General features: G+C 51.9%; 2 protein-coding genes across 2 annotated transcripts; both read left to right on the plus strand.

The window, feature by feature from the left end:
• The first annotated feature begins 979 nt into the window (after positions 1-979).
• LOC133263496 (C-type lectin domain family 17, member A-like) lies at positions 980-4,455 on the plus strand. Its single transcript, XM_061443281.1, has 9 exons — positions 980-1,166; positions 1,409-1,504; positions 1,596-1,694; positions 1,831-1,881; positions 1,992-2,081; positions 2,389-2,481; positions 2,562-2,713; positions 3,689-3,798; positions 4,269-4,455. The coding sequence occupies exons 1-9, from the start codon at positions 1,100-1,102 to the stop codon at positions 4,399-4,401; spliced, it is 891 nt and encodes a 296-aa protein (XP_061299265.1). The 5' UTR covers positions 980-1,099; the 3' UTR covers positions 4,402-4,455.
• Positions 4,456-8,700: 4,245 nt separating this feature from the next.
• On the plus strand, positions 8,701-13,659 carry LOC133263497 (C-type lectin domain family 17, member A-like). The gene is made up of 8 exons (XM_061443282.1): positions 8,701-9,109; positions 9,191-9,241; positions 9,336-9,458; positions 9,768-9,830; positions 11,776-11,865; positions 12,048-12,217; positions 13,070-13,179; positions 13,447-13,659. The coding sequence occupies exons 1-8, from the start codon at positions 8,854-8,856 to the stop codon at positions 13,580-13,582; spliced, it is 999 nt and encodes a 332-aa protein (XP_061299266.1). The 5' UTR covers positions 8,701-8,853; the 3' UTR covers positions 13,583-13,659.
• The last annotated feature ends 1,488 nt before the right edge of the window (positions 13,660-15,147 follow it).

A 15,147-nucleotide genomic window follows, 5' to 3' on the forward strand; every position in this document is an offset into this window, starting at 1 on the left:
TCACTTTAATTCCGATTTTCCATTGTTTCAACTTAAAAAAGCACCATTTCCACACCCCTACCCCCCCCCCCCCCCCCCCCATCACCAGGGCAACCAGAACCCAAAATCACAGGGTTTTGACCCAAAAGGGCACCAGAAACCACGAGCTGAGCCTTGACTTCCCCTAAATCTGGGATGCGAAAGGGGAAATGGGAGCGAAGGGGGGAAGCTGAATGGGAACGTCCGGATGTGCCGGCTGGGAATGGGCCAAAATGGGGCGATTTTGGAGCTGCTGTTGGGGTTGGAATTTGGGGTTTTCCATAGGGATCCAACGTGTGGCACAAACCCATTCCCAAGCAAGGTATGACGGCAACACCGGGTTGCGATGGCACCGAGTGATGGAGGGTTGGGAATGGATCCGGAGGGACCTGGAGAGGTGGGAATCTCAATGGGGATCAATAAGGACCAAGGGCATGGTCCTTGTGCATGGGTTGGGATGATCCCAAGGGAGACACGGACTGGAGGGACCTTCCCCATGGCCTGGAGCCATAGGACAAGGGGTGATGGGAAGTTCAGCCTGGAGATGATGGGATGGGATGAACGGAGAAGGATTGGATGAAGCATCCCACGCTGGATGGGGCTTGGAGCGGCCTCTTCCAATGGGAAGTGTCCGTTCCAGGCTGGAGCTGGAGGATCCCAAGCTCCTTCCCAACCCAACCCGTTCCATGATTCCATGGATCAGAGCCTACAGCACTGGAGGCTTTCCACAATGGGAGCTTTCTCCTGGTCCGAAGGCAAAAACGATCCCAAAACCACCAAAAACTTCCCCAAAACCCCCCTAAATTTTGGAGAACATCATTTTGGGGATGAAACCTCCAAAAAGGGCCCTTCTCCACCTTGGTTTTTGGGGCAAAAAGGTGCGATTTTGGATCAACGGTGAAGAGGGAAGGGGTGGTGCCATCAGGAGCCCCAAAGGTCCTGAGTGAGCAGATTTGGTCCCGTTCCTGTGCTCGGAAAGGTCAGGATTGTGCAAGCCGCTTCCTTCCCTTCCTTGGGATGCGCTGGCTCCTCCTCCCCGCCCCATAGAAAGGGGCCAGGATCCAACGGGAACGGCTCCGAGATGCAGCCGGGAGACGCCTTGGAGGAGCTGGAGCTGGGGGAGCAGGAGCAGGAAGCCCCTAAAGGAGGTACCGGGAAGAGGGAATGGGTTTGGGCTTCCCGAGATGGGGAAGTGGAGGCTTTGGGCTCCTTAAGGAGGAGGTGATGGAGGAGGATGGACACCATTGGGTCCTGGGGTAGGGAGAGGGGGATGGAGCCCCTCAAGGGGTAGTTTGGGGGTGATTTCTCTCTTCGAGCTCTTCCTTAGGAGAGCGTCCATTGGGGAACGCTCTTTGGGATCGCCTCATCCCGGGAATATCCATCCCTCCAGCCTTGCTTCCTGATCGAGCCATTGCTTTGCTCTCCGTGCTCCTGGCCCTCTCCTTTGTGCTCCTCATGGCTCTGAGCATCGTGAACTTCCGGAGAGGTGAGGCCGAGCCCCGTTTTGGGTCAAAACGCCGCGAAATAGAGCAAAACGTGGCCGTGGAGCTCTCCAAGTGGGATTCTCTCTCCTTTAGTATCCATGGCATGGGAAGCATTGGAAGAGGCTCGGATGCGGGATGAGAGCAGCCACGCAGCGGCATGGCTCAACCTCTCGCAGGTCCAGCACGCTCTCGGTATGAGATCGCCTCCCAAAGGATCCGCACCCTCGGTATCCACATGGATGCAGCGCTTCCCAGTGGGAATGAAACCCTCCGGAGCTGCTTCCCATCAGGTCCTGTTGTGAGGATCCTTCTCTTGTGTCCATTGCAGACAAGCAGCTCTCCAAGGAGGCCAAGGCCGTTCGCATCCAACTCCTCAATGGTATTCCAAGGGAAAGGCAATGAGGCGGGGGGTGGGATTCCTTTGGGATCCCAAATACTGGGAGCAAGGAGCATCCAAACGGGATCAAAGGGGGTTTTCCCTCTTCCCAGTGTCTCAGGAGGTGGAGAAGATGCAGGGGAGGATGGCGCAGTGTGAAGCGGGATGCGGGAAGGAGCTCTTGGGTCGCCTCCAAGACCTGGGTGAGAGCTTGGTTTTGATGGAAAACCCTTAAATTTAGCCTTTCCCCTCCCCCATTTTCCAACCCTCTGGAATGCGGGGTGGGGAAGATGCTGGGAATGCAGGAAGCCAGCCCGTGTGAGTTTGGGATCAAGGGATATTGAAGGGAAAGAAGCCTGGAGAAACGAAGCGAAAACACGGAACCAAAGGGGTTTTTTAGTGCCGGAATTGAAGAACTGGTGGGAATGGGGATGGGAAAAGGGGATGAAAACGGAGGTTTTGGGTGTTTCCAGCTCCCAAGATCCCTTTAATCCCTTTAACCCATTCCAGAGGCAAGGAATGCGCTGGAGCCGGTGCTGCAGGAGCTGGAGGAGGTGAAGCGGGAGCTCTCCGTGGTGCTGGAGGAGACGCGCGGCCTCTCGAGTGAGGCCCGAACCGCCCCCCCCCCGTTATTCCCTATGGATTTTCCTATCGCTTCCATGTTTCCACCCCGCTTCCTGCAGGAATCCTGTGCCCCACGTGTCCCCCCGGGTGGCTGCAGTTCGCCAGGACCTGCTACTTCTTCTCCAGCACCACCAAATCCTGGTTGGAAGCCAAGGAATTCTGTGGGGACCTCAATGGGCACTTGGCCACCGTCAGCTCCGAGCAGGAGAATGTGAGTGGAGAGGGCAGGAATCCCTTGGGAAGGGCAGGAATCCCTTGGGAAGGGCAGGAATCCCTTGGGAAGAGCAGGAATCCCTTGGGAAGGGCAGGAATCCATTGGGAAGGGCAGGAATCTCTTGGGAAGGGCAGGAATCCCTTGGAATGGGCAGGAAGCCCCTGGAATGGGCAGGAATCCATTGGGAAGGGCAGAAATCCCTTGGAATGGGCAGGGATCCCTTGGAAAGGGCAGGAATCCCTTGGGAAGGGCAAGAATCCGTTGGGAAGGGCAGAAATCCCTTGGAATGGGCAGGAATCCCTTGGGAAGGGCAGGAATCCATTGGGAAGGGCAGGAATCCCTTGGGAAGGGCAGGAATCCATTGGGAAGGGCAGGAATCCCTTTGAAAGGGCAGAAATGCCTTGGAATGGGCAGGAACCCATTGGAATTGGCAGGAATCCCCTGGAATGGGCAGGAACCCATTGAAATGGGCAGAAATCCATTAGAATGGGCAGGAATCCACTGGGAAGGGCAGAAATCCCTTGGAATGGGCAGGAATCCCTTGGAATGGGCAGGAACCCATTGAAATGGGCAGAAATCCATTAGAATGGGCAGGAATCCACTGGGAAGGGCAGAAATCCCTTGGAATGGGCAGGAATCCCTTGGAATGGGCAGAAATCCCTTGGAATGGGCAGGAATCCCTTGGAATGGGCAGAAATCCCTTGGAATGGGCAGAAATCCCTTGGAATGGGCAGGAATCCCTTGGAATGGGCAGAAATCCCTTGGAATGGGCAGGAATCCCTTGGAATGGGCAGAAATCCCTTGGAATGGGCAGAAATCCCTTGGAATGGGCAGGAATCCCTTGGAATGGGCAGGAATCCCTTGGAATGGGCAGGAATCCCTTGGAATGGGCAGGAATCCCTTGGAATGGGCAGAAATCCCTTGGAATGGGCAGGAATCCCTTGGAAATCCCTTTTCCCACCCCGTTGGCAGAAATTCCTGGCAAATCACGTCATGGAGAACCGGATCTTCTGGCTGGGGCTGACGGATTCCTCCAGGGAAGGCCATTGGCAATGGGAGGACGGGAGCTCCCTCTCCGTCTCGTACGGTTTGAGTCCCATCTTGGGGGAAATCCCCCCCCAAAAAGCAGCTTTTTCCCCTTTTTCGCCCTTTTTAGACCCAAATCCAGGCTCTTCCTCCTCCACCCGTTCCGTTTTCGGACTTCCAGAGCACAGGAATGAGCTTTGGGCAGCAAAAGAGGCCAAAAGGGGCCATAGAAGGGGCTGTTTGGTTCCCCCAGCCAAGGGGTTATTCCGCATGGATCTCCTCATTCTTGGGATGCTGGGAGCAAGCCCAGCCTTTTCCCACCTTAAACAGCAGGAAAATGGGAAAAGGATGGGAATTGCATCCCCCAAAGCACCAAAATGGTGTTTAATGGAATGGGGGAAGGTTCTTTTTGGGGGGGTGTTATCCTTGTGCTTCCATCCCAAATCCCAACCCTAAAATGCTCCCAAATGGTGAGTTTTCCACCCAAACTAATGTGTCCCCCCCTGCTTTCCCATCCCATTCCCAGCTTCTGGAATAGCGGCGAGCCCAACAACGTGGGGGAGCACGGGGAGGATTGTGCCACCATCTTCTCCAATGGGCGCTGGAATGATGTGTCCTGCTCCAACAAGGAAGCTTGGATCTGCGAGCGCTCTTGTTGATGCCCCCCCTTCCAAAAGGATCCAAATGGGGGGGGGGGGGAACCAGGAAAAACATGGATCTGGGGGACAAAAGTGTCCAAAAATGGGTTCCCGCTTCCCAAAAGTCCCTTGTTTTGGGGGAATTTGGGGGGAAATGAGGGATTTGGTGGGGAATCAGGGGAAGGAAAAGGAATAAATAAAGAGTTTTGATAGTTTGGAGGCAAACTTGGGTCCGTGGAGGGGGGAAGGGTGGAATTCCCACTTTTATTCCCAAGGTTTAAGGGAAACCCCATTCCCAAAAGGGGGAGAGACATGGATGGGGCAGGAGTGTGTTTTGGGTGCGGATGCAAATCCCACCCTGTTGGTCCCAAATCCCGCTCTTTTGTCCCCAGATCCCACCCTTTTGGCCTGAAATCTCACCCTCCTGGCCCCAAATCCCACCCTTTTATCCCCAAATCTCACAGTCTCTCCAAATCCCACCCTATTGGTCCCAAATCCCACCCTGCTACCACCAAATTCCACTCCATCCCCAAATCCCGCTTCTTATCCCCAAATCCCAAACTATTGTCCCAAATCCCACTCTTTTATCCCCAGATCCCCTTCTTTAATCCAAATCCCAAATTTTGCTCCCAAATCCCACTCTTTGGCCCCCAAATCCCACTCTTTTATCCCTAGATCCCCTTCTTTAATCCAAATCCCAATTTTTGCCCCCAAATCCCACTCTTTTGCCCCCAAATCCCCTTCTTTAATCCAAATCCCAATTTTTGCCCCCAAATCCCACTCTTTTGCCCCCTTAATGCTGCTCTTTTGCCCCCAAATGCCCTTCTTTAACCCAAATCCCGATTTTTGCCCCCAAATCCCACTCTTTGGTTCCCAAATCCCACTCTTTTATCCCCAGATCCCCTTCTTTAATCCAAATCCCAATTTTTGCCCCCAAATCCCACTCTTTGGTTCCCAAATCCCACTCTTTTGCCCCAAAATCCCCTTCTTTAATCCAAATCCCAATTTTTGCCCCCAAATCCCACTCTTTTATCCAAATCCCACTCTTTGACCCCAATTCCCCTTCTTCCATCCCCAATTCCCACCCCTTTGTCCCATTCCCATCTCTACCTTGCGGGACCCTGCTCCCCCCCTCCCCCCCATTCACGTGGCCCCAGGGCTCAGAAGGGAACCGAAACCGGGGCCCAACGGCTGTGGGGGAAGGGGGGGGGGTTGGGGGGGGAAGGAGGGGGGGCGGGGATGGGGGGGGGGGCGGTGCTTGTTGGGGGGGGGGGTTGGGAGCAGCGCCTCCCGCACCCATGGCCCAGCACGAGACCTACGGGAACTGGCTCGGGCCCCCCCCAGCGCCCCCCAAGCGCCTGGTGCGGGCAGCAGGTACAGAGGGGGGAGCCCCCCTTTCCATGCCCCTGCCAGGTCCTTTCCATGCCTTTTCTGTGTCCTTTCCATGTATTTTACATGTCTTTTCCATGTCATTTCCATGTCTTTTCCGTGTCTTTTCCATGTCATTTCCATGTCCTTTCCCTGTCTTTTCGTTGTCATTTCCATGTCCTTTCCATGTCATTTCATCGAGCTTTCCGTGTCGTTTCCGTGTTGCTTCCATGTCCTTTCCATGTCTTTTACGTGTCCTAACCGTACCCTTCCAATATCTTTTCTGTGTTCATTGCATGTCCCTCCCATGTCATTTCTGTGTCGTTTCCATGCCCTTTCCATGTATTTTATGTGTCTTTTCTGTGTCCTCTCTGTGTCATTTCTGTGAACTTTACGTGTCGTTTCCATATTGTTCCCATGTCTTTTCCATGTCTTTTCCGTGTCACTTCCATGTCTTCTACAAGTCCTTTCCATGTCTTTTCCGTGTCTTTTCTGTGTCATTGCCATGTCCTTTTGTGTTGTTTCCGTGTCCTTTCCATGTCATTTTCATGCCCTTTCCATGTATTTTATATGCTTTTTCTGTGTAATTTCTGTGTAATTTCTATGTCCTTTCCATGCCATTTCCATGTCCTTTCCATGTCCTTTCCATGCCATTTCCATGTCCTTTCCGTGTTCTTAGCATGTTTTCGGGCCTTGCAGCTGTCTGGGGGTACCCAAAGATGCTGCTGATGAGCATGGAGCCGGGTGAAACACATCTGGGGTGCTCAGGAGCCCTTTGGGTCCTGCTTTGCCCTCGAGGACCCCAAACCCTCCATGTTTACCCCCCATTTGAGGTGCAGGAGCCCTTTGGGTGCTGCTTTGCCCTCAAGGACCCCAAACCCTCCATGTTTAGCCCCAATTTGAGGTGCAAACCCCACATTCAGGCTCCAGCCCCAGGCTTGGCAGAAGGTCTAGGGCTGGATCTGAGGATGCTCCCATCTCCTCAAGGCCTTTTCCCTCTGCTTTGGGCAGGAATTTACTGCGGTGCCGGGAAGATGATGCCCGCGGGGGACTTCAGGCCGGGTGAGCTCTGATGTTATCCCCTTTGGGGGGGGGTGGGGTGTTCAGTGGAAAGCAGAAGTCCCTCAGGTGCCTCCCCAAGGCCAAACCCAGCTTCGCTTTTGGCTTGGTTGGTCAAACGTGTCTCCTGTGCGCAGGGGTTTGGGTCCTTCTCTCACATGGGAACAAATAGGCCCCAGACGCCCTGGATGGCCAAGTAGGGGTGGTCCTCAGGGGTTGGTGTTGGGTCCGTCGCTGGGTCCATTGTTGGGCCCATCGTTGAGTTCATCGTTGTCCATCATTGCGGTCATCATTGCCCATCGATGGGTTCATCACTGTCCATCGTTGGGTCCATCATTGTCCATCATTGTGTTCATCAGTGTCCATCATTGGGTTCATCGTTGTCCATCGTTGGGTTCATCATTGTCCATCGTTGGGTCCATTGTTGTCCATCATTGGGTCCATCGTTGTCCATCATTGGGTTCATCATTGTCCATCGTTGGGTCAATCATTGGGTCCATCGTTGGCGTCATCTCTGGGTTCATAGTTGTTCATCGTTGGGTCCACCATTGTCCATCATTGGGTTCATCATTGTCCATCATTGTGTCCATTTTTGTCCATCATTGTTCATCATGTCTATCATTGGGTCCATCACTGGGTCCATCATTGGGTCCATCGTTGAGCCCATCATTGTCCACCGTTGGGTCCATCATTGGGTCCATCATTGTCCATCGTTGGGTCCATTGTTGGGTCAATCATTGGGTCCATCATTGTTCATTTTTGGGTTCATAGCTGGATTCATTGTTGGGTTCATAGCTGGATTCATCGTTGGGTCCATCACTGAGTCCATCGTTGGTTCTATCACTGGGTCCATCATTGGGTCCATCACTGGGTCCATCACTGGGTCCATCGTTGGGTCCATCATTGTCCATCGTTGGGTCCATTGTTGGGTCAATCATTGGGTCCATCAATGTTCATTGTTGGGTTCATAGCTGGATTCATCGTTGGGTCCCTCACTGGGTCCATCATTGAGTCCATCACTGGGTCCATCGTTGTTCATTGTTGGGTTTATAGCTGGATTCATCGTTGGGTCCATCACTGAGTCCATCGTTGGCTCCATCACTGGGTCCATCATTGGGTCCATCACTGGGTCCATCACTGGGTCCATCGTTGGGTCCATCGTTGGGTCCATCATTGTCCATCATTGGGTCCATCTTTGGGTCCCATTGTCCATCATTGTCCATCGTTGGGTCCATTGTTGGGTCAATCATTGGGTCCATCATTGTTCATTGTTGGGTTCATAGCTGGAGTCCATCCTTGGGTCCATCACTGGGTCCATCATTGGGTCCATCACTGGGTCCATCGTTGTTCATTGTTGGGTTTATAGCTGGATTCATCGTTGGGTCCATCACTGAGTCCATCGTTGGCTCCATCACTGGGTCCATCATTGGGTCCATCACTGGGTCCATCACTGGGTCCATCGTTGGGTCCATCATTGTCCATCGTTGGGTCCATCTTTGGGTCCCTGTTTGGGTCCATAATTGGGTCCATCATTGTCCATCGTTGTTTGGGACATGATCAATGGGATCCAGCACCCTCAACACGATTGAGGTGGCACCAAGCTGGGGGGGAGGGATGGGATCCAGAGGGACCTGGAGAGGTGGGAACCTCATGGAGATCAATGGGGCCAAGGGTAAGGCCCCTCTGTAGTCCTGTATCCAGCTCTGGGGAACTAACATAAGAGGGATGTTGGACCTGTTAGAGCAGGTCCAGAGGAGAGGGATGGAGGGATGGAAGGATGGGATGAGGAATAACAGAATCCAATTGGAAGAGGGAAGAGTTGATGGGATACTGGGAGAAGTTCTTCCCTGTGAGGGTAGTGGGACGCTGGGATGAGTTGAATGGAGAAGGTTTGGATGAAGCATCCCTGTTCAAAGCCAGGTTGGAGCAACTTGCCCTATTGGAAGGTGTCCCTGCCCATGGAACTGGATGGGCTTTAAGATCCTTCCCGTCCCAATTCCATGATTCTGGAGCTCTATACGTCCATCTATACATTGGGAAAAGGGCATGAAGATCCCGCTGGAGGTGCTGCAGATCAACCTGATGGGAAAGGGGAATTGCTTCCCACAGAATCCAACTGTTTCTTCATGCACAGAATTCCCCCCCCCCCCATCCCGACTTTTCCCCATATTCCCTCACTCAGGATCCCCGGACAGCTTTGAGGATGACTACGATGACGTATCCCTATCGGAACTGGATCGTGGCCACAAGCCACCGGTGGCCAATGAAGATCTGCAGAGCCAGAGGAGCAAAGGAGGTACCAGTAGCACCCACTTCCAGCACCTCCACGGGGCAGGATTTAGCCCATCCCCATCACTGCTGACTCTTTCCTTCCTCCCATCAGGGGTCTACATCCTTGCAGGCAAACCAGCGTCTCCACATCCTTCCCAAAAGGGTGAGCTGCTCTTATCCGATGCCATTATCCCATTCCGGAGGCATAGGCCTGATCCAGACCTGGAAAACTGGGATTCCAACCTGATTCCTTCCAGGAGCAGAGCCTAAGGGTGGAAAAGCACAGAGCAGCAGGGACACATCCATAGCCATCCTCTATGTTCTGGTGGTTCTGAGCTTTGTCGCTTGGGGGCTGCTCTTTGCCTTGGCTGTGGTGAAGCGTGAGTATCCCGGGATGGTCCCACCAGGATGGGATCTGGTTCAAACATCCCGTTTTTTCCCTGTTTTCCATATGGAAACAGTGCTGGAAGCTCATCCCTCATCTTGATTTGGGTTGAGTTCCACCTTGGCATGTGAATTTAAGGGTCCTTCCATCCTCCTTCTGCCTGCACCAAGGGCGTGCTACAGGGAGTAAATCCCATGGTAAATCCACTCTGGAATTCCCAGGAAAGCTGTAAGTTGAGGGAAAAGAGGCACCGCTCCTTCCTTGGGGTGATCCAGGAGGGGTTTTCCTTTCATTTTCATTCCAGAGATGGAAATCACGGCTGAGCTGAAGCTCTTGAAGGCGAACTACTCAGAGAATGAAGCCAATGGTGGGTCCTCAGGAGATGCTTTGGTGTTTGGATCATGGGATCTTGGAATGATTTGGTTTGGAATAGACCTCAAAGATCATCTCATTCCAATGCCATGGGCCGGGACACCTTCCATTAGACCAGGTTGCTCCGAGCCTGTTTTCCCTTGGGATTACACAGTATCACAGTATCACAGTATGTTAGAGATTGGAAGGGACCTCGAAAGATCATCTAGTCCAATCCCCCTGCCGGAGCAGGAACACCTAGATAATGTTACACAGGAATGTGTCCAGGCGGGTTTTGAATGTCTCCAGGGAAGGAGACTCCACAACCTCCCTGGGCAGCCTGTTCCAGTGTTCCGTCACCCTCACCGAGAAGAAGTTTCTTCTCAAGTTTAAGTGGAACCTCTTGTGTTCCAGTTTGTACCCATTACCCCTTGTCCTATCATTGTTTGCCACCGAGTAGAGCCTGGCTCCATCCTCGTGACACTCCCCCTTTATATATTTATAGACACCAATAAGGTCACCCCTCAGTCTCCTCTCCTCCAAACTACAGAGACCCAGCTCCCTCAGTCTTTCCTCATAAGGGAGATGCTCCACTCCCTTAATCATCTTCGTTGCCCTGCGCTGGACTCTCTCCAGCAGCTCCCTGTCCTTCTTGAACTGAGGGGCCCAGAACTGGACACAATATTCCAGATGTGGTCTCACCAGGGCAGAGGAGAGGGGAAGGAGGACCTCTCTCGACCTACTAACCACTCCCCTTCTAATACACCCCAGGATGCCATTGGCCTTCTTAGCCGCAAGGGCACAGTGTTGGCTCATGGTCATCCTGTCGTCCACTAGGACCCCCAGGTCCCTCTCCCCTACACTGCTCTCTAACAGGTCGTTCCCCAACCTATACTGGAACCTGGGGTTGTTCCTGCCCAGATGCAGGACTCTACACTTTCCCTTGTTATATTTCATCAAGTTATTCCCTGCCCAACTCTCCAGCCTGTCCAGGTCTCGCTGGATGGCAGCACAGCCTTCTGGCGTGTCAGCCACTCCTCCCAGCTTAGTGTCATCAGCAAACTTGCTGATAGTACACTCAATTCCCTCATCTAAATCGTTGATGAATATATTAAATAATACCGGTCCCAGTACTGACCCTTGAGGCACTCCACTAGTTACAGGCCTCCAACTAGACTCAGCCCCATAGACTACAACCCTCTGGCTTCTCTCCTTCAGCCAGTTAGCAGTCCACCTCACTACCTGATCATCCAGTCCACACTTCCTCATTTTAGCCGTGAGGATGCTGTGGGAGACTGTGTCAAATGCTTTGCTGAGGTCAAGGTAGACCTCAAGGTTGGGATTGCCCCAACCAATGGGCAAGATCTTGTTGAGCTCCATGAGGGTCCAACCTCTCCAGCCCATCCTTGATCCCTCTGGATCCCATCCCTATCCCACCACGCACCTCGGTGTTGCCTTTCCAAGCAGCCCCTGGGTCTGCTCCGTCTCTTAGTGAAGCAGCATTGAGTTGATTCCCACAGGGAATGACATTGGAGTAATGGAGTAGGTCAGACACCAACTGAGCTCATGCCCCCATCCTGAAGGAATTAGACCCAATGGGTGTGAATAGGAGCAAATTATCCCTTGGGATTTATCCTCATTAGGGTCTGTTCTCTCTGTTAAAGGCTATGGGAAGGGAAGGACACAAATCCTATGGGAAATTCCTCAAAAATCAAATCCAATCCTTGAACATCATGAATTCAGTGATATTATGGGGGATATTGCAGCCAAGCATCACCCAAAGAGTCAAAACCCACCATGGAAGAGCTTTCCCATCCCTACTCGTGTTTTCCACCTGTGGGAAAAGCCTGAATCCTTTGGGAAAAAGCTTGGGATTCCAGTAAACCAAAGGGGGTATGAAGGAGGAAGCTGGGGGGGGGGATGAGGCTGGTGCTGGTCCCTCACCCAAAGGCGCATCCCAGTGTGGCAGGAGCTGTCGGAGACACAACGGGAGCAGACACGGATGCGGAGCAGGATGCACAACTACTACGAGGAGCTGCAGGACATCGCGGGTAACTCGGTATTCCCATCCCAACGGTGTCTCCAATCCACCCAAGATCCAAGAGGAACCTCTTGGGAATGGAGAAGTTGGGTGGCTTAGACCCATTTTGAGGCATGACCTCAATGGGGATGCTGTTGATGAGCACAAAGCCTGATTTTGGGGTGGGTTTGGGGGTTTTCTTCCTTTTGCCAGCGTTGATCTGCAGATCCGTGCAGGACAACCGGAAGTGCTGGGCCGGCTGGAGGATCTTCGAGCAGAGCTGCTATTCCTTCTCAACGAAGCCCATGAGCTGGTGGGACGCGAACAAGACATGCGCCGAGCAAGGGGCTCATTTGGTCTTCATCAACTCGGAGATGGAGCAGGTCGGTGGGAAATGACCCCTTCCGGGGCTTAAATCCCCCTTTCCTTGGAGAGCTCCCGTCACGGGAAGTCCAAACCCTGTTTTGGGCTCAAATTCAGCAAGATTGGCCATCAAGCTTGGAGTTACTTGATGTAACCTGATGTTCCTTCATGTTCTTTCATCTAACTTGATGTTATTTGATGTATCCTCATGTTCTTTCACGTTCCTTCATGTAACTTGGTGTATCTTCACGTTCCTTGATGTTCCTTGATCTATCTTCATGTAACTTGATGTTACGTGGTGACGCTTGATGTAACTTGCTCTTACTTGATATATCGTCATGTTCCTTCATGTTCCTTGATGTAACTTGATGTTCCTTCATGTTACTTGATGTATTTTCATGTTCCTTCATCTTACTTGATGTATCTTCATGTTCCTTCATGTCACTTGATGTAACTTGATGTTGCTTGGTGTCACTTGATGTAAGTTGCTCTTAGTTGATGTATCGTCATGTCCCTTCATGTTCCTTGATGTTACTTGATGTTCCTTCATGTTCCTTGATGTAATTGGTGCAACTTGATGTAACTTGATGTTACCTGATGCTAGTTGATGTTCCTTGATGTTACTTGAGGTGGGGAGAAGCCCCAATGGCCAAGTTGAGCCCAGCCACTTCCAAATTCCTGCTTTTAGGGAAAAAAATGCTAAAAATGGAGCAAAAAGCTCAATGGTTCCTTCCCAAATCCACCTAAATACACATTATTTACCCCAAATCCTGGTGCTGGCCTCATCTTGGTGACCCAACCCTTAGGATGCCTCATAATCCATTGGAATTCTTGGGGATTTGGGGCTATTTGAACCAATTCTGCTCTTCTAGAACTTCCTGAAGGACAACATCAACACCAGCACCACGTACTGGTTGGGAGTGACGGATCAGCAGGAGGAAGGCACCTGGCTCTGGACCAATGGCGAACGTCCAAGTATCAGGTAAGAATTCCCTCTGGTAATTGGGAAAAGGGGAAACTGAGCCACAAAAACTTGGGGGTTTTGGTGGTTTTATGGAAGTCAAAGACTTTCCACTGGGAAAACGGTGTTTTGGGAGCATCTTCTTGCTGGTGTTTAACAAAAAAATGGGCTTTTTGGTGGTGTTTTCCCTCCTTTTGAGGGCAATTCCCTCTTCCAGAGGGAATTCCGCTGCCGTGGGGCTGCTTTTCTTTCCCTTGGGATCTTCCTTTCCCCTTTTCCTTGCTCCAGCTACTGGAACACATGGAAGGAGAGCAAAGACAAAGACCAGAAGGACTGCGGCACCATCGGGCCCGACGGCATCTGGAATGCCGAGAGGTGCTCCCATTCCAGCCGCTGGATTTGTGAGAAGTCCTGGAATTGCTGACTTTCCCCCCATTCCCAGACCATTTTCCAGGACAAAAGGTACATTCCGCACTGGAGCTGGATGGATTTTGTGCCTCGGGAGGCTCCACATTCCCACTTTTTGCCTGCTCCTGACGTTCGATCCCTAAAGGAAACCCAGCACAACCCCATTGACCCTCAAGCTCCCAACCTGACTGTAATCCATAGGGAAAAAATGGGATTTTCAGCTAAAATGACTCTCAGATGGTTAAATCCCATTCCCCAGCCCCAGATCCATCCTGTTCCCGGTGGGGCTGCTTCCTCATTCCCAGAAAACAGCATTTCAGTAAAATCCTAGGGTTTTTCCCACTTTCCACGTACCTTTTCCCTTATTTATCCTTTCCTCTCTGTTTCCAGCTCCCCCCCCCCTTCCCAATTTTCCTCTATTATCCAGCACAAGATCCCCAAATAAACCTTTTTTTTTTTAATCCAAGGAATCCAGCGCATGCCATTCCATGTTTTTTGTGTCCCCCAGGACCTATGGAATTGCAGGAATCCTGTTCAAACCCTGCCGGGATGTTAGTTCTTGTTTTCAGCTAAAAAATCCCTGTTTTGAGGCAATTCCATCAGGATGGGTTCATTCCTGGCAATGGAATTCCCTGCCCGGGTTGAACATTAACCCTGAAAATGAGGGAATTTGAGCAATTCCCTGGAAAACGGATCCAAACAAAGCCCCACGGCTGAAAACGGAACCAGTTTTAGGCCACTTTGGGCTGGTTTGAACTGGACGAGGCCCTAAAAATGGTCATTTAACCAAAAGATGCTTTTTCAGCAGGGAAATGGGGCTGCCCCCTGCTCAGCACTGGGGCGGGACTGGAAGGCACTGGGAAGTGGAATGAGTCTGCCAGAAAGAGGCAGGAAATGGGTGGGATGTGCTGGAAAACCATTGGATATGGGTCCTTTTGGGGTGCAACTGCTCATAGGAGAATGCAGAACCCCTTTTGGGGGACTCAGACCCCCTTCTGGGGGCTAAACTCCTTCTTTTTGGGGTCTCAACCCCTCATTTTTGGGTCTCAACCCTCCATTTTGGGTCTCAAACTCGCCTTTTTGGGTCTCAATCCCGATTTCGGGGGCTAAAAGCCCCTCTTCTGGGTCTCAAAACCCCATTTTTGGGACTCAACACCCCCTTTTGGTTCTCAATTCCAATTTTTGGGTCTCAAACTCCCCTTTTTTGGGTCTAAAACCCCCATTTTGGGGTCTGAACACCAAATTTGGGGTGTCAAACCACAATCTGGGTCTACCCCCCCCCCCCCATTTTTGGGTCTCAACCTCCCCTTTTTGGGTTTTCAACCTCATTTTTCGGTCTCAACCCCCTATTCTGGGTCTCAACCCCTTTCCTGGGTCTAAAACACCCCTTTTAGGAGCTCAAGATGCCCATTTTGGGTCTCAAATCCCCTTTTTGGGGTCTCAAACCCCCTTTTGGGTCTCAACCCCCCTTTTTTGGGTCTCAAACTGCCCTTTTTTTGGTCTCAACCCCTTATTTTGGGTCACAAAGCCCCCATTTTTGGGTCTCAACCCCCCCTTTTTGGGTCTCAAGACCCCAATCCC

This window comes from Pezoporus flaviventris, unplaced genomic scaffold (assembly GCF_033815535.1).
Source record: "Pezoporus flaviventris isolate CSIRO_AGI_PZ_B2104156 unplaced genomic scaffold, CSIRO_AGI_Pfla_v1 ptg000327l, whole genome shotgun sequence".
Taxonomy (NCBI): Eukaryota; Metazoa; Chordata; class Aves; order Psittaciformes; family Psittacidae; genus Pezoporus; species Pezoporus flaviventris.